The sequence below is a fragment of the Blastomyces gilchristii genome, assembly GCF_000003855.2.
Source record: "Blastomyces gilchristii SLH14081 genomic scaffold supercont1.9, whole genome shotgun sequence".
Lineage (NCBI taxonomy): Eukaryota > Fungi > Ascomycota > Eurotiomycetes > Onygenales > Ajellomycetaceae > Blastomyces > Blastomyces gilchristii.
The window spans coordinates 789037-806041 of NW_003101674.1; the positions used below are offsets into that span (position 1 = coordinate 789037).

The window sequence follows — 17005 nt, forward strand, 5'->3', positions numbered from 1 at the left end:
CTGGGGAGTGATTCTCCATTATTGTTTGTCATGGGGGGTGTTGGAAATGCAAGAATTCAGAGAAGCTAGTGGGTGGTGGGTGGTGGATTCAAGCGCTGGGAGCGCTGAGGGTAAGGGCGGGAGAAAGGGGCCAAGGGGACTCAAGGGAAGGGAGGTTAGGTGGTGGCAGTGGTGGGCAACCGCTGTGAAGCGCTGGCCCCCTACCCTACGTGGTCTTCCGCATCGATGGTCCTGGCCTGGCATGGCCTGGTCCCCACTATCCCTGAACGATGAGAAAGAACCCATTGGATCTCAGGGAGGTGCGGATGGAGGGTTCCCCCTGCTGGAGGCTGCAGAATGGCGGTCCTGTTTCAAGCAACGCGGGGGGTCGGATTGGGTGGGGTCTTGGAAGGGAGCGCTTAATTTATTTTTGAAAAGGTTTGCGAAGGGTGGCCCCGGGTGGATGGTTAGTAAGTTAACTAACTAACTTACTCAGTACAATGAAAATATTTCCTTTTCCTTTTCCTTTTCCTTTTCCCTTTCCTCATATTTTCATTTTTATTTTTATTTGATTTTTATTTGATTTATTTTTTTTGCTGTAGTTACATGTACCTCTTGTTTATCACAAATCCAGTTTACCCCCGTTCAAAATCATAGAGCCGATCTGTCTGCGTCCGGTGAAGGGGTATCGGGCAGCGAAAGGGGTCAAAGTGTCGAAGCTAGCCAAGGATCTCCACTCTGCGTGTAGTTTAGCGTCCCAAGAAGAAATGTCCTTCGGCGTTTAGCTGTAATCTGCACGCAACATATTCCCTACTTCTAAATATACTCCGTACTGACTGAAGGGACAATGCGCGTCCCAGCAGGGAGGAAATAGGCCGATGATCTTTTCCGTTAGTTTCACATGCCGTAAGTGAGATAGTGAGGTATTCCTACCCTCATATCCTTGCCGGAAGCTATGCCAGTTTTAGAGGCCCTAGCTAGATCTCTGGCATAGGATAGGGCTAAATCAGAGGGAATCTGGGGAGGGAGGGGGTTGGTGGGTGTGGGCCGCGTTTGCAGCGCCGGTCTCCTTTTTCATTACTCCTGTTATTTTTATTTTTATTTTTTTTATTCTTGCCAAAGGGCCGGGTCGCCCGGGAATGATTCGTTAGGATTGATTTTCAACAAATGCGGGATTCTTCCTCGTATATTTTTGTTGCACAGGAGCGTGCATTATTTTAATTTCTGCCTGTGGCCTTCGGGTCAGGGTTTCAGGATCCTAGATTGACTTTGATGTCTCTTTGTTGTCTTTTTTGGGGGTTTGGTTTGGACTTTCTATCTGTTCGTTCTCCATCAACCTCAGTGAGGTCAAACGCGGGACCGCTTGCTGTCTGGTAGTTAGTTAACTACGTACCTAACTTGCCCCTGTTAGAGATTTAAGTTGCCGCACGGCCCGCTGGGCGCTCTCATCTCTGCCCAATAGAGAGAGAGTTTAGCCGCTGCGCCCGGCTGGTTGTTGTGGGGGGTTTGGTTTCGCCGCTGACCGTCGCTCAGTCTGAGCACATGAACGCCTAAAGATATACCTAGGTATCGTATGTATATCCAATAATAGACAGATTGGCAAACTGAGGAGTATTTTGGTTGGTCAGTATCTGTGTTCGCTGGAGACCTCTTGACCGCTATGAAAGTACTGTACCCATTCAACCAGGCGCTAAGGTCATCGACTATGATCGTCGCACTGAAGAGACCCCTATTTTGGAGATTGAATCAAGTTATGATCAAAGCGGTATAAATTATTCCCACATTGGTGTGATTGTCGAGTGAAGAGGGGAGAGCATGATGGTGTCATTCATCATAAATATATCTGCACTATATCACAACACAAACGGAGTAGTGTATTGTGGGTTCATTTTGGCTAGGCAATGGAAGACTTGGGCATTTTACTGTAGTCGTTGAAGCAACTCTGAAATTGTGAGCAGGTACAGATTATACATCATCGGTTACCTACATGCAGTGCATGATTTGAATACAGAACTCGTTTATCGGCAAAAATAGAAATTGTGGCAATTCTAGAGCTGCTTGGGTGAGTATGAATGCATAGTTTTAATGTTTATGTGCTCAAGAAGGCTGGGCTGGCAGTTAGTGTTTCAGCAGGTTCCATATGTAATACAGTGCCTGATAACGCGACACCAAGGAGTTTGAAGGGGAAAATGCAATATGCGATAAAGCATCCGTACCGTACCACCGCCTGGAAACGAAATGAAAAAATGAGGAATGTAATAGACTGTAAAAATAATTTGTCTGCGTGGAAAGATCTTTTTAATAGCTCAGCAAACATAACAAGCCATCTTCATCCTGAGTAGAGTGCGACTACCCCGGAGTCAGGTCTTGTTCGGAGTGAAGAAAATAGGCGCAGTGTGTCCACCTTAAAGTCTTTGGTGCATCATCTCTAATGCAAATGAAAAGCAACGAATTTTTGCTCAACTAATATGACTGGGTATATCATGACTAACCGCTATCCGTGAAGTGTAAAAAAGAAATACGACCGCTCATAATAAAATGCACAAAACACATCTGCCCACGGGGTCAAAAATCTTTTGACTTGATGGCTAGCATTAGCCGCCCACAGGGTTATTGCCGCTTTGCCGTAAAGCAGACACTTGCTTTCGGAGCTCCAGGAAAAAGTCCTTTCCATTGACCATACAATTTGCTGCTGTCTCTCAGTAACTGTCACTATCTGGCTCTCCGGGAGGGATGAAACGTACGTCTTGAACCCCACGGACCACTGGCTGCCCGTGAATTATTCACTTCCTTGTCAGTTGGTTTATAGACGAGCGGAACTGGTTTATGACAATTTAATGAGCTTTGGTATTATATATGAGGAGGGAGTACTGTAAACAGGAGCTTGATGTTTTGTTTGTAACTCACCACGCGAGCCGACATTCTGATATCCTATACCGATCTCAGCAATCTAAAATCTATAAAATGCCCTCAGGTTTCGTGTTTAGACATGAGAATGAATACCTTGCTTGAGCGCGCCTTTCGACTCCGCAGCGTTGAAGGATTTCACGGGAATATGCTGTTCCTGGGGAGGTCCCCCATGCAGAGGGCCCCAGGAATTGGTCGCATTCGCGTTGTTTCCATAACCCCGGTGTGGGTGCCGATCTTGCTGATGTCCTCCTAGCGATCGGTCGCGCAGGTTTCCGCCTTGGTGTCGCTGCCCATGCTGGCGATTCTGGTCTAAGCCACGCCCACCGCGCCACCTGGGAGGAAAGCTTTTTTGTTAGCAAGCCCAGATTTCAGTGAATTTGTAGGAGGCAAGTTGATACACACACATACCGATCGTCACCTGCGCCGCTCATTGTGGCACTAGAGCTCGTTGAGAGAATGGCTTGTCAGCGCTGGGATGCGCAGAAGTCGGAGATGAGCATCTGATGCTCACAGCGTCAGGTGGTCGCGCTAGCCCTCGCAACCACCGGCGCTATCCTTAATACAGTTAGTTGGGCTTTCATGATCAAGAAACCTCTCGTCTTCGGGCCAAACCGCGTCTAAAACGACAGAGAGACAGACAGAGCTATCAAAGCTGCCAAACCCGTCGCATCTGGCGCGGATATCTTTCCTATGCGTGGCTGCACCGCTTTGGTAACGGCTTGGCGTTCATATGTCGCGCTACGAGCATTCCAACGTTTACATTCATTCGCCCCTTTGCAAACCAAACTACCACGAACCCCAACCACTATTGAAGGCTCGTGACCCCACTGCCTAAGCTGCGATTTACGATTATGGCGCCGCTGGCTTCCTCAAAGAGAACACTTAACCCGCGAACTCCTCGACCGCAACCGAAGGTCCTCAGAACTAGCCAGACTGAAGACCCAGCCGTCAACAGTGAACCACCTCCAAAGAGGCGGAGGTATGTTCCTGGGGGGCCAGGCGGTGGAGGAAGATATGTTGACGTTGATGGGAATGAAACGCCTGCGAGATTAATAAGGGAAATGCCTTCTTCGAATTATACGACTCCTCGAGTTCGACCTGTGCGCGAGCCTTCCAGCAACAATGTCGTGAGGCGAACCCAGCCCACCACCCCTCCTGCCTCTAGTCGACCCAGGCGCGAAAAAAATCAAACGCGAAGGTACAGTTCTGCTGCTGCCGCGGCCCTTGCTGTTGCGCAAGGTGATGGTTACAAGCCTAGGGAAGAGAGGGGTTGGGAGGAATTTCATCCGGACCTTGATATCGATGTAAAAATCGCCGTTTTCAGCTCCGATGAAGTCGACGGAATCAAACCAAGCTCTACGCTCCCAAATGGCCACTCAGGCAGAGGAACCGATGAAAGCGGAGATAGCGCCGTGGAATTATTACCAAATGCCTCTACTCCCGTAAAGCGACGACCAGGGCGTCCACGATTAAGTGAGACCTACACAAATGGGATTGGGACGCCCAACGGACCGAAAATTGTACCCCCTCCTGGACCTAATCCCCGCGAGAAACTTACCTTGCCTAAGCCATCCTTTGTCCTTAAAGACCCGTTTCTTCCCTTCGAACAGAAGGGTGTTGGACAGCAGAATTATGTTGACCGCACCATGGCAAGCGTTGGTTACCAAGAGAGTGATATTTTTCTTCGTCATGAACGGCGATTAATTCGTATGGCCGAAGGTGCGGCCGAGGAAGATCTGGATCTAAGCCCATCGACGCCCGTTGACGGTGAGGCCAACACTACTATTGGAAATATTGGAGTTGGAAGGGTGGAATATGATATGGATGAACAAGATGCCAAATGGCTGGAGACGTATAATGCGCAAAGGAGGGAGGAACAGTTTGAGCCTATCAAACCTGCTGTTTTTGAGATTACCATGACCAAAATTGAAAAGGAATGGCATGCCTTGGAGAAGCGTATACCGAAACCAAATCCTAAACCACCACAAACACAACGGCCACGCTCAAGCTCTGCTGCTGCTGTTAACGGCGAACATGCTGGCCCTGGGGAAGAGCAGGATAGCAAATGTGCAATATGTGACGATGGTGATTGTGAGAATGCAAATGCAATTGTCTTCTGTGATGGGTGCGACCTCGCGGTTCATCAGGAATGTTATGGCGTCCCTTATATCCCCGAAGGCCAGTGGTTGTGTAGAAAGTGTCAACTGATTGGCCGTGGATCCCCATCGTGCATCTTCTGCCCTAACACCGAGGGAGCCTTCAAGCAAACGAACACCTCGAAGTGGTCACATCTACTTTGCGCAGTGTGGATACCTGAAGTCTCCATTGGGAACCCATCGTTAATGGAACCGGTAAATGAGGTCGAGAAAGTTCCCAGAAATCGTTGGAAACTTACATGCTACATCTGCCGACAAAAAATGGGAGCGTGCATTCAATGCAGCAACAAAAATTGTTTTGTTGCTTTTCATGTTACTTGCGCAAGGCGGGCTCGCCTATATTTAAAGATGAAATTAATACCGGGAGCTCCGGCAGTCATGGAATCGAGCAGCTTAAAAGCATTTTGCGACAAGCATGTTCCACCGGACTGGAGAATAGAACACAATACCGATGCTGCCACTGCAGAGGCCTTGGAATATTATCGCAACACGATGCAAGGCCGAAGGTGGGGCGATAGTCAGGCTGCGGCTTTGGCTTTGGGCACAGATTCACAAGACGGGATTGACCCTGCCGGGGAGGACAATCGAGCGATTACACCTCGGATTACACTTACAGTGGGCGGAAACAAACGCAAGCGCACTCTTCCAAAAACCATTTGGAAATTACCTTCCGGAGCGCCAGTTATTCCTCAAGTCGTGTTGAACAGTGTCATCGCGTCTCTACAGCGGTTTACGGTGCGACAACGGAAGCAGTATGCTGAAGACGCCTGCAAGTATTGGACCCTGAAACGAGAATCTCGTCGGGGTGCAGCGTTGCTTAAACGGTTGCAGCTCCAACTTGAAACTTTTTCATCCATGGAAATGACAAGACGTAATTTTGCGGGAATGGGAGTGGCCGGAACTGTTCGGCTCCAGCGTAGGATCGCATTTGCGGATAAACTCTACTTGGATCTTGACAGGGTTAGGATGCTGTGCGACGAAGTGAAGAAGCGGGAGCGAGAAAAGCTCAAAGACGCGGAGATACTGCGCAGCATAGTTGATTTGGTTTATTTTCCCATCCCTCCGATGCTCTGGCCAATGCTTGAGAAGGCATTTGCGTACGTATACTATATCCCTGCGAATATGTGTCTTTCTTGATCGCTAACATTGCTTATAGGCTCGACGGGAAAGGTGCGTTCCGTCTCGGGCTACTATCCATTCGGTCAAAATTAGAGCAACGAGCATATACCTCGGTTTCATCATTTTCTCGTGATCTTGCCAACGTCTTCACCTCCGAAATTGGGGTTGATTCTGTGGGTGATACAGCTGAATTGCAAATGCAGATCATGGGACGGGCCCCAGAACTTAGCTTAGAGCAAAGGGAAAAACGAAAACTTGCAAAACGGATCATCAAGGCGATACAGCCAGCTTTGGAAGATTCTCTGAGGAAGGAAAGCGAGTTGAACGGGAAGCCTTTTGAAAAGGAACTAAGAGATTTGGATGCCTTGTTGGAAGATAGCGTCCTCTCGCAGAGGGGTTCATTTGTTGCTACGCCCAGGGAGACGACAAATGACGTTAAGACTACGGAGCGAGATCCGCTGGTTAACGGGATAAAGACCAATGCTGAAGTCGATCAGGCGGATGCACAAGAACCCGCCGCAGAACCTACAGAACCTCTGCATGCTGAGCCTGAGAAGCAGGCTGCGCCTGGGGATAAAGATGTTACAATGGTCGATGTGAACGGGGCAACGAAAAGTGGTCTCGACAAGGAGGTTTTGGGTTCGAAAACGAATGGGGTTGTCGTAGCAACTTCTACTAAATTATCTCCCGTACCTCAGCCTACAGATACTTCTTCTTCTCGTGATATACAAATGGTCTCTCCCGCCTCCCCGGCTTCGCCTGTTAATTCTCTGGCTGGCAAAGAACTACCTCCTTTATCTCAAGGTGGTATACAGTGGTATATGCAGCCGTTCGATCCTATCGGGACTACCGTTCATGAGGAGAGATGGACTGGTCGGGAAGTGCTCAGAGGGATGAGTGAGGAGCTAAGCGAGATCGGCGAGGACGAGCTTCGGAATCTTGTCGGGGACGAGGCTCCCGAATACGTTTCAGATTTTCCAATCGCGGGTCCTGAAGTAGGACCTAGCGGCGACGTCGCTAAGGATACTGCCGCTGCTGGTGCCTTGAAACCGAAAACTCACAAGACCCGAAGGCGATGGAAAGGTTTTAAAAGATAAATATACTGGACTGGACGGAGTGATATTAGGGGTTCTAAGTTTCTAGGCGTTGATTTATAGTTCATCTGATTTCATTTTTATTTTTGTGTTTATTATTTTGGTTTTCCCGCTTTTGTTTTTACATACCCACATGTTTACTAGGATTTATGGTATGTGTGCAGGGTTAGGATCTTATGATAATTATGGTCTCAGATTTATTCAACTAAAGGGGTTTTCGGGTGCCCGGTAACTGTTTTGTAGAGATTGTGACTGTAAGTTATTTCAATCATTCCATCAAGCTCTAGCTGGTTTTTTTGCCTTTTCTTTAGACGCCAGAGCCGCACGGCTGAATTGGGGTCTCGCTCATGTCGAGATGACGCTAGTCTTTATCAGGCCACCACTTGAGCCGCCAACGCGCTAATGGTCGTTCCTTCTTCCCAGCTCCAGATTTGCTGTGACCGTCGCCCTTATTTTCTTTTCACCTCACCTCGCTCTATCAACAAACCCCCAACAGCGTGGACTAGTTTTATTCTTGTTCCTTTTGTGTATCTCATTTTTGCTTCTGTCTTCTTCTGAAGAGGTTTGCTTTGTCGACTTCCGGTTTCTTCCCTCGTCTTTTAGCTCTGCCACTTGTGAAATCCGACTCTCAACACCTTCGCCACTCTTCATACCCCGTCCATTTTTTTTAACATATCTCCTCTGATCTCCATACAAACCGATGGCTACTATGGAGTACGAAGCGGAGAATGGTCGTTTTGATGGTATGAGCGAATACATGCAAAGAGCTTGCGTGATCCCGAACTAATTCCTGATCTTTTCAGACGAGCCCCGATTCGATCGCGATCGTAGCGCCTCTCCAAGAGGCAACGGGAGAGGTGGAGCTCGGAACCGAAGCATGTCTCCAATCGGCCGCGGTGATCATCTCCGGTAAGCTCAGTATGGGCTTTTATTTTACTTAAACAGCGGGAGTTTCGTGGGCTAATATATCGTCCTAGCGTACCCCAAAATGATCGGGCTATGAAAGGAAACGACGACGATGAAGGAAGCGTCAATACTGGCTCTAATCTTTTCGTTACCGGTATCCACCCACGACTTACTGAATCAGACGTATCTCGCCTCTTCGAGAAATATGGCGATGTTGAGAACTGCTCGATTATGGTTGACCCGCACACAAAGGAATCGCGCGGTTTCGGTTTCGTGAAGATGGTGACTTCAGAGCAAGCGGACGCGGCAAAGGAAGGCCTTCAAGGTGAAGTCATCGAAGGGAGAACTCTTAGCATTGAGAAGGCTCGTCGTGGCCGCCCCCGAACGCCAACCCCTGGGAAATACTTTGGTCCGCCAAAACGTGGAACAGCCTGTATGTGTTTGAAAAATCTCAAATGTAACGTTTATCAACAACCGCATGGCTAACTTATAATGCAGTCGGTCGTGGCCCGCCCCGTGGCGGCCGTTACGACCGTTATGATGACCGTCGGGGAGGATATGGCGCCAGTGGTGGCCGTCGACCAGATGATAGCTACCGCTACGGCCGTTATGATTCGTACAATGAACGTAGTCGGGATTACGGTCGCCGTGACTTCCGCGACGAGCCATCCTACCGTGGTATCGATCGTTATGCGACATCAGGGGGACGTGAAGGAGGCCGTGAAGGAGGTCGTGAAGACAGGTACGAGCGTCGTGGTGGCGGTGATGACCGCCGTGGAGATGATCGTCGCGCTTACTACGATCGCGACGATGCTCGTTCACACCATTCTGCCCCATTTGCGGATGCCCCACCACCTCCCCGTGAGTCCCGTGATCCATACGGAGGCCGTGGCTACGAAGGCCGTGGTGGAGATGACAGGTATGGCGCCAGATAGGTAGGTATGAAGGATCAAGAAAGCTTCAAATTGTGGCCCGGCAATGACCATTGGCCACTTTTTGGACTGCTTTCTTTCTTCTCCACTTTCTTATTTTTCTCTTGTTTCTATTATTTTATTTCTGTTCCTGTATTCCACGAATGGTTTAATGTCACTACCCTCAATTGAGGGTCAAGATCGACGGTTACGGCGGCGCTTCTCTATTTTGTCTCCCAGAAAAGTCAACTTTTCGCGCATACATGGTTTGTCGGCGAATACGGAAAACATTCTTCCAACCTCGTACGATATGATCAGCCCCAGGCTAACTTGGTGTTGAGATCCCGTCTATATGGTTTTTTTCCTTCTTTCTTCTCGCACGGATATCGCAAATTGGCGGCGGATTGAACAAAACAAAAACAAAAAACAATATGTCTACCTGTAATACCCTCGGTTTTTCTTGTGGTCAGCACTATTCTTCAGTTTCAGCTATGGTCGTTATCGCTATTCAACTTTATTCGCCGTATCACCTCTCATCAGCCCCAGGTAACGACTGTCCCAAGAGTTCGCCCAAGAGGAGCAGAGATGTCAGCTCATAGTACCACAGAAAAACTTTCCGCCTCGCGTCTCAAAAAAGCCAAGGTTTCATGGAGTCCAGCACAAATCAGTCATCATGACGCCATGTTCGTTACTTGTAGCCGCCATTCCTTTTCGGTTTCTTTGATAATATTCACCTGTGATCACCCGTTCAAGACCGCCGTAAAGATTGTCTGTGTACCGCGGTAACTGGCCAAGCCTCTGTCTTCTTACGTGCCCACCTTCCGCTTTTTTGCCAACCTGTTCGACTTCGTACAAGCCACATTATAGGAATTCGTCATATAATTAAAACTGCAGTGCATCCCAGTCAAAACATTTTATGCTTCATTGTTTTCAGCAGAAATAGCAACGAACTTCCAACCCAAACAAAATGGTAAGTTGCAAATTTGACATGTCGTGCTAACTTTTTTTCACTTCAGCTTTTTGGCCGGCGAGCCATGTCAGCCTCGCTAGCTTCGATGATAGTATCAAGTTTTACAATACCCGATAAGGATGTTGATTACTAACGCTATTCTAAAGCCTGAATTCGTTGTAACTCCTTCCTGTATCTCTTTAGAATGGGAGGCATGAATGATAATCGCCGCTCGAGTATAATGCAAAACACACTCCTGGTGACTTCCTTTCGCGGCAGATCCACCTTAAAAAGATTGAGTCAAGGAATGAGCCAAGTCAATGTGGAAGACAAACCCTTTCGCCAGACAGACAGGAATTTATACAGATATGGACCAGTTTGACTAAATCCTCGACCTGTCTCCGTTACTTGCGGATTGTGAGGCGTCTGTTTTGTTTTCTGAGACCAGGACGTCAGATGCGAAGCAAAACTGAACTGAACCCCGCCTCTCTTAAACTTTGCTACTGTTTGCAGGCTTGCATCTAATCTGACTTGCTTTTTCCCCCTTATTGAAAGCTACAAATATCCCACCTAATTTCATGATCCATCTACTAAAGTCAACAGAGATCATCTCACTTCCCGGATCATGATCAAAGAATGAGTCCTATCAAATGATCTCCATAACTAATAGAGTACAGAGATAAACTTAAATAGAAGAAAAAATGAGTATTCAAGTTCCCTAAGAAACCATAAATCAATACATGGTCAAAATTTCACACAGCGCCGATTCGCCGCGGACCTGAAATTTCCCGTTTGTATGTTTTTCATATATCGTCCTAATTATGGTTGCCGTCGCAAACAGAAGTCAAGCGAAATGAGTAATTATCGCTAGCTCTTCTTTCCCATTACTTCATTACTTTGAGCCCATTATATGTAGTCCATTTGCGAAAGCCGTCCCATTTCGGTTTGTTACGAAATCGCATTGTAAAGTTGCATATGGCACGAAGTCAGGAATCCAGGGCCCTGCTATTCCCCAGCGCGCATTTAGAGTACAATTTGCAATTTGAGATATACCTGCATCGAGCACGAATATCCGCCTATTCATTCCTCAATTTCATTGCTCTTTTGTATGAGATATTCGCCTAGGACGCGTAGGGGATTCGAGGGTCTGTGTTAATTTCGCACCAATTGTTAGTTTCTCCAGTGCACATAATTGACAAACACAGAAAAGGCGGGAAAAGAAACATTTTATATATATATAAAAATATATTTATTTATAGACTCGAAGTCAGAAGGGGGAAGGAACCGAGAGAGGAGAAGGAATAGAGCAGAGGGAAATGGCACTCACTGCTCTTTCGCGAGAGTTTTCATTCCTTCTAATAAATACGGCACGATCTTTTCGTTCATGTATACACGCGCTGGTGCGCCGCCTGGACGTACTTGGGGTATCGGGGTGGTGGATGCATTGTTGCTATTGTTTAAGGTGGAGGTATTGGCCAAGGGAGCTGTAGCGGTAGAGGACGTAGTAGGCACGGAAGGTTGGGATTGGGGTTGTAGCTGGTCATTGCTCATCCCGCCTCCGGACATGGCGATGTCGCGCTTTTCCTCTTGGTTTGATTGCTTAACGGACTGGGAGTGGGTGCTATTGAGATCGGTTGGTGCGGGTGGGTGTTGCGGCGGAGGAGGAGAGGGCAGACGAGCAGTTTCTTCAGGAAGCTGTTGCGCGGGCTACGTTCAAATATTTAAATTTATGGTGGGGAATTCTGTTAGCTTTGTTGCTTGTTGCAAGCTTCCTGCACTGTTTGAAGCCTGCGCATTTCGAATGGCAGGAGGATGAGATGTGCAGAATAATGGGAGAAGTTGACAATTGATACACTATGGGTACGTCTCTCAAAGTCTGCTTCCCAAATGCATATGATATTTAGTTTTACGTACAGAATCTATGTTCCTCATGGTCGCGGTAGTACTGGTAGACAGAGGTGACAGTGATAGCTGCGATTCCGCGCCAAGCTGTGGAGTTGAGTGGGACGACCGAGACTCGTTGGCCGGCGGGGGAGGAAGAGGTGCAGAGGAATAGGGCTCAGACTGTGTAGCTATCGGAGATTGGTCTTTTGGTGCCTCAGCCATGCCGGAGTAAACAGGTTTATGCCATTATCGTTCCTCTTGTCGCATCCCTTGCCGCTTCATCTTGATGCTGGTTGCATGAAGGTTTGAACCTCGCTGCAAACAATACAAACAACCATTTCCAAGGTTTGTGGTTAAGGGGTCATGTGATAACGTGTCGTCGTTTTCAGGCGTCGCGTTTGCCTAATTCTCCACTTTCCTTCATCCGGACACCATTTTTAACTGGTGAGGCCTTTTCTTGTTTAACCGCTCGGCGAGGACATCATGTTTTGAATACTCATCTTGAATTGCCTCTGGTGCTACTCCGATGCTGGCATTGTTCATAGTTTTTCCACTCGAGCTACAGGAACTCTTCCAAGGTTCACCCTTGAGCTCAACATGCTCGAGGATATAAATCCACCTTCGAAAAGGTTGAAGAGAACAGGAAGTCCTGGTAGCTCCTCTTCAAATACGGAATCCGGATCAGATGCTTTGTCCCTTGAAATCCGTATACCTCCATCAGAAACGGAGGTTGGATATAATGATGATTATGGGATCGACAATAATAGTAGCGCAGAAGATTATCTGCCTAGCACCCAAACAGATTTAGAGACCGCTCTTCTCCCTATAAAAACAGACAATGAAGCGATCGCGAACTATGAGATTTCAAAGGCCCAAGAAATAAAGATCGAAAAAGGTGCAAAGAGCCTTCAGCGCTACGAGGAACGACATTGGGTGAAAGGCAAAAGCTCCATATATGTGGATGCGTTCAATCTCGCATTAGAGAACGTTTTGGAAGATGAAGCCCATTTGTTTGACGAAACAGAAATGGCTGTATTTAATCATTGGAGAGGATTACCCTATGAATCACAATATTTGTACGTCCGTTTCTAATATTAGGGTACAGTGTAAGCAATTCGAGACGTAGTGGTGTTTATTAATATTGAAAATAGATACGTGCGACTCTTTCTACGCAAAACGTCAGCGTGGCATCGGGTCAACCGCCTCGGTTACTATCAAGATATCGCGGATATGCCTGCCACGGTCGAGGATTTGAGGCAAAGCAGGAAGCTCCCAATCTCATTTCCTCCACCTCAGTCCTCAATTCTTACCGCACTGAAATCTCCTGACGAAGTCGTTCTTGGTGAAATGTTTCAATTCGCTGAAGGATTGGAACAAATAAATACGCTCGAAGAAGCATCTTCCTTGCTACTTCTAGACGAATTGAAATCTTTGTCGAAGGAAGCCAAAGTTCAGGGCAAAAATAAGAAGGAGCTGTTGAAAGGATTGCGTGAGTCCAGCACGACGCAATCAGGACTGGGCTGGCCCCTGCGATACAAGCCAGACGACGGTGCATCCAGTGATATTGACCCAAATCAGATCAGTAATTTGCTAAGTCGAGGGAATACTCGAGATTTGTACTTCACGAAGAAGATCCTCGACCACACGGGCGATTGCATCAGACTCTCTTCTGCGCCACTAAGACTCTTCGAGAGGGTTCATTTGCTATTTTATCGGTCCACGGAATGGACTGAAAAATCCTTGACAACCATCATCCTGGCGAAAATTTCACGGAGAAATTATCCAAATTATATCGTTTCCCGTTCCAATTCCATTTTCCCCTCCAGATTTGCACTGCTCGAGTTTGAAGCTGCCTTACGAGTGCAGTTTGATATCGACAGCACTTTGGAGTCACCTAATATGCCCATCATGGAGAAGTTAGCTCTTATTAAGTCTTCAGCTGAAAGTGTTTACGAAAGGTGGAAGGCGCTGGTCGCCGAAGAGCAACGGAAGGAAGAACGCGTCTATGAAACGGGAGAGGGCGCATACCTACGCCGATTTTCTCCTGCATGGGTTTACACTCGGATCATTCATAAAGGCCTATATGCCTTGGGCCGTTTCAAGGAATATAAACGAGAGCATGAGTTACTCACAGAACTTCTTGACCAGCGTTTGTTCCACTCTTCTCGTCGAGGAGCGTGGTACCAGCGCAAAGCTCTGCTTGAAGAACATTATATGTGGTCTTTGACCCCTTCTGAGAACCGCTCAGAAGAGATGCAGAGACGGGAGTGGAAACGAAAAGCTCTCCGTACATGCGAAGGAGGCCTTGAAGATCCCGACTGTCATTTGATATACCACTATGATTTACAAAAACGAATTACAAAGTTGGAGAAGTCGCTAAAGGTCACAAAGCGCGAGCAACACGATTTTGGACATGTGATGTTGGTTAAACCAGAAGAACGTATCGTGGAAGGGATTCGGATTGAAAAGGATATCCCAATCAAACCTGGTTCTAAGAACAATATAAGTTCCATATCTCGAAGAGGTAGACCTACGGTTTGGGTGGATGAACGAGAAGGTGGAGGCGAGTGTAGAGTCGAAAGCATGTGCCTAAGCTGGTATAGAGACAACGGATGGAAGGGTTTCCACTGCGAGAGTGGCATCGTTCGAACACTGGTAAGTTAAATACGATATAATATGAACCTCAGTCAGATTTCCCGTGATTACTAACCACTTCCCCCCGCCTATAGTTCGGGTATCTCTTCTATGATGTGCTCTTCACATACGTCCCCAACGTCTTCCAAACACCTTTCCAGACCTGCCCCTTAGACCTACACACAGACTCTTTCTATCCGACCCGCGCTTCAGAAATAAATCACAGGCTTGCCCAGATAGCCAACGGTGATGCTGAAAAGCTTATCCGTGAAGTGCATGACCGCGAAGCGGAGAAAGAAACATGCGCCATCGGCATCGACTGGTCGTTCAACCTCTCCGACCTAGTTGAGATTGCACAGTGTTTCCGTGGTGAGGCCCTAGCTACTGTGTGCAAAGTCATGGCGCAGGAATATCAGCAACGGGGCGGAGGCATTCCAGATTTATTCCTTTGGAGCGTAGAGAGGAAGGAGGTTATGTTTGTGGAGGTGAAGTCTGAGAATGATCGGCTAAGTGATACCCAGCGGTTGTGGATTCATGTGCTTACTGGTGCTGGAGTGAGGGTTGAGCTGTGCAATGCTGTTGCGAGGGAGGTTAGGGTTGAAACTCCCGTGATTTAAATTTTGTTAGAGTTGTTGTTTAGTGTTGGATGACATCGTGATGCTGCATTTCTTCATAAATATACCCGTATATAGACTGTTCGGATATAGTTTGCACATATCCTTCTTGATCTCTTCCCACATCTGGTTTGCTGTTCCTGTGATTTTCTCGCTTCTTCTACGCGCCATTATTGATAATTTTTGTTCTGGTGATAGAATTTCCAAGGATTGACTTGAAACTATTCCAGTATGTCTGAGATAGTACGTCTAGTTCTTCGAGTACTTGCTTACTCACGACTCGAAATCCGGCTTAACTGGTGAATACGCAACACACAAAGTCGGATGGTATAAAAATATGAGAAATACTTGTATCAATGAATTTCGAGTGTGCTTGTTAAAAGGTTCATGCACATGAATAGTATATACACACTTGTGCAGCTACACGAAGGCTGAACGTAGAAAGAAAAACATCTGCGAATATTGAGGCTCCTGTCCATTTAAGGCAGGAAACGTCACTTCATCTAAATGTTTTCTCGTAATTACCGAACATAGTCAAACGAACCCATTCCGTCGCCTGTCAAGATCCGACCTAGGTATCTAATTCCGTTGAACCTGACATTTTCTCTCGAATATCATGACCAAATATTTTACATCTCGTAGTTTTTTGGATCTCTTTTTTTTTCGCTTATGAGACGAGAGTGCTGGCGGTGGCACTCTCGTATCTCCAGGTGGGTGGGAGGACACCGACAGACTTGTAGTAGCGGGACAAGCGGTGGATACGCGACTCGATGAGAATGAGGCGGAACTTGCTGTCCTTGTCCTTGCGGTTGCGCTCAAGATGCTTGCGGACGGCGACGGCCTAATTTCCATCGTTTAGTAAATAAATATATGAAAAAGGCACAAAATAAGGGGTACAATAAGGGGTACAATAAGGGATAGAGGGAAAATTGTAGTTCAATAAAAGAATAAATTTCTTATAATTACCTTCTTAATCAACATGTAGAGGTCCTCAGGGATTTCGGGGGCGAGGCCTGTACATATTGCAAAAAGTCTCTCTGTCAGCCTATTGAATGACCAAGCAGAGGCAGTGCTGATATGACATAAAAATGTCAAGATATGATGGATAGGTTTGAGAAATCTTGTCCAAGACAGGAGATGCAGTTAATCTAGCGTGGAGATTCCCGCTTTTATACAGAAAGGGCTCTGCTTGATTTACGTCCACCTCTCGTTTCCCATTTCTCTTTCTCTCATCCCGCAGCCACCATGCGGGGAACTGTGACAGTATTTGGTTTCGTACCGTTCGCCTTGAGGATCCGGAGGATCTTGTTACCTATTCAATTCCGCGGTTGTTAGCTATTACCCGCGGCAGGTTTAAGTCACTTTTTTTCCTTTCGAATTGGTTTCCACACATACCAGTAACAACCTTGACCTGCGCAATTCCATGGCTATCTCTCAGGATAACACCGATCTGAGAGGGGGTGATACCCTTCTTTGCCAGCTTGCACATCTGGTCAACGACCTGGTCGGGAGTGGTCTTGAGCCATGAGGGAGGGTTGCGCGAATAAGGGATTGCGGAGGCGGAGATACCCTTTCCTTTACTGTGGAGGCGGCCCATTTTGAAGTTGTTGTGGGTTGGTCGTTGGTCGAAGGAAACGTTCCTTTTATCTTTTGTCAACGCGAGGATGTGGTGGTTTGACGGAGTTCTGTATGAAAAAGCCGCCAGCCCACAAAAAAGTTCGTCCGGTCGAGTTGTGGATCAGGTGACTTGCATTTTTCGCTTAGCTCTCTGAGCCTTTGGCTATTCTGAGTTTAGCGTACATTCCACGTGATATCAAACATTTAACCTTGCACGCCGTTATACCTATCA

The 17005-nt window shown here is 47.2% G+C and overlaps 7 protein-coding genes across 8 annotated transcripts; 4 read left to right on the forward strand and 3 right to left on the reverse strand.

Moving 5' to 3' along the window:
* Positions 1-2: 2 nt before the first annotated feature.
* BDBG_04553 (uncharacterized protein) lies at positions 3-774 on the forward strand. Its single transcript, XM_031721724.1, has 2 exons — positions 3-449; positions 637-774. Exons 1-2 carry the CDS (start codon positions 47-49, stop codon positions 762-764), a joined length of 531 nt encoding a protein of 176 aa, XP_031578570.1. The 5' UTR covers positions 3-46; the 3' UTR covers positions 765-774.
* A 1086-nt stretch (positions 775-1860) lies between these two features.
* BDBG_04554 lies at positions 1861-4249 on the reverse strand. 2 transcript variants are annotated; one of them, XM_002624644.2, is made up of 6 exons: positions 3529-4249; positions 3298-3439; positions 2983-3221; positions 2887-2910; positions 2724-2798; positions 1861-2668 (listed from the first exon to the last, which is right to left on the reverse strand). In XM_002624644.2, the coding sequence occupies exons 2-6, from the start codon at positions 3318-3320 to the stop codon at positions 2574-2576; spliced, it is 456 nt and encodes a 151-aa protein (XP_002624690.1). In that variant the 5' UTR covers positions 3321-3439; positions 3529-4249; the 3' UTR covers positions 1861-2573. The 2 variants fall into 2 exon arrangements, with proteins under 2 accessions (XP_002624690.1, XP_031578571.1); XM_031721725.1 differs by lacking the exon at positions 3529-4249 and having other exon boundaries at positions 1979-2668; positions 2983-3233; positions 3298-3437.
* Positions 3741-7261, forward strand: BDBG_04555 (NuA3 HAT complex component NTO1; the record flags this gene model as incomplete). Its single annotated transcript, XM_002624645.2, has 2 exons — positions 3741-6142; positions 6202-7261. 2 exons carry the CDS (start codon positions 3741-3743, stop codon positions 7259-7261), a joined length of 3462 nt encoding a protein of 1153 aa, XP_002624691.1.
* Positions 7262-7352: 91 nt separating this feature from the next.
* BDBG_04557 (uncharacterized protein) lies at positions 7353-12211 on the reverse strand. The gene is made up of 4 exons (XM_002624647.2): positions 11939-12211; positions 11352-11731; positions 9376-11171; positions 7353-9299 (listed from the first exon to the last, which is right to left on the reverse strand). Exons 1-3 carry the CDS (start codon positions 12128-12130, stop codon positions 11105-11107), a joined length of 639 nt encoding a protein of 212 aa, XP_002624693.2. The 5' UTR covers positions 12131-12211; the 3' UTR covers positions 7353-9299; positions 9376-11104.
* Positions 7491-10747, forward strand: BDBG_04556 (transformer-SR ribonucleoprotein). Its single transcript, XM_002624646.2, has 5 exons — positions 7491-7512; positions 7624-8001; positions 8062-8167; positions 8236-8597; positions 8663-10747. The coding sequence occupies exons 2-5, from the start codon at positions 7959-7961 to the stop codon at positions 9097-9099; spliced, it is 948 nt and encodes a 315-aa protein (XP_002624692.2). The 5' UTR covers positions 7491-7512; positions 7624-7958; the 3' UTR covers positions 9100-10747.
* A 101-nt stretch (positions 12212-12312) lies between the features above and the next one.
* BDBG_04558 (coiled-coil domain-containing protein MTMR15) lies at positions 12313-15574 on the forward strand. Its single transcript, XM_002624648.2, has 3 exons — positions 12313-12984; positions 13060-14563; positions 14638-15574. The coding sequence occupies exons 1-3, from the start codon at positions 12506-12508 to the stop codon at positions 15157-15159; spliced, it is 2505 nt and encodes an 834-aa protein (XP_002624694.1). The 5' UTR covers positions 12313-12505; the 3' UTR covers positions 15160-15574.
* Positions 13991-16882, reverse strand: BDBG_04559 (40S ribosomal protein S13). The gene is made up of 4 exons (XM_002624649.2): positions 16552-16882; positions 16436-16468; positions 16123-16169; positions 13991-15997 (listed from the first exon to the last, which is right to left on the reverse strand). The coding sequence occupies exons 1-4, from the start codon at positions 16751-16753 to the stop codon at positions 15824-15826; spliced, it is 456 nt and encodes a 151-aa protein (XP_002624695.1). The 5' UTR covers positions 16754-16882; the 3' UTR covers positions 13991-15823.
* Between the last annotated feature and the right edge of the window lie 123 nt (positions 16883-17005).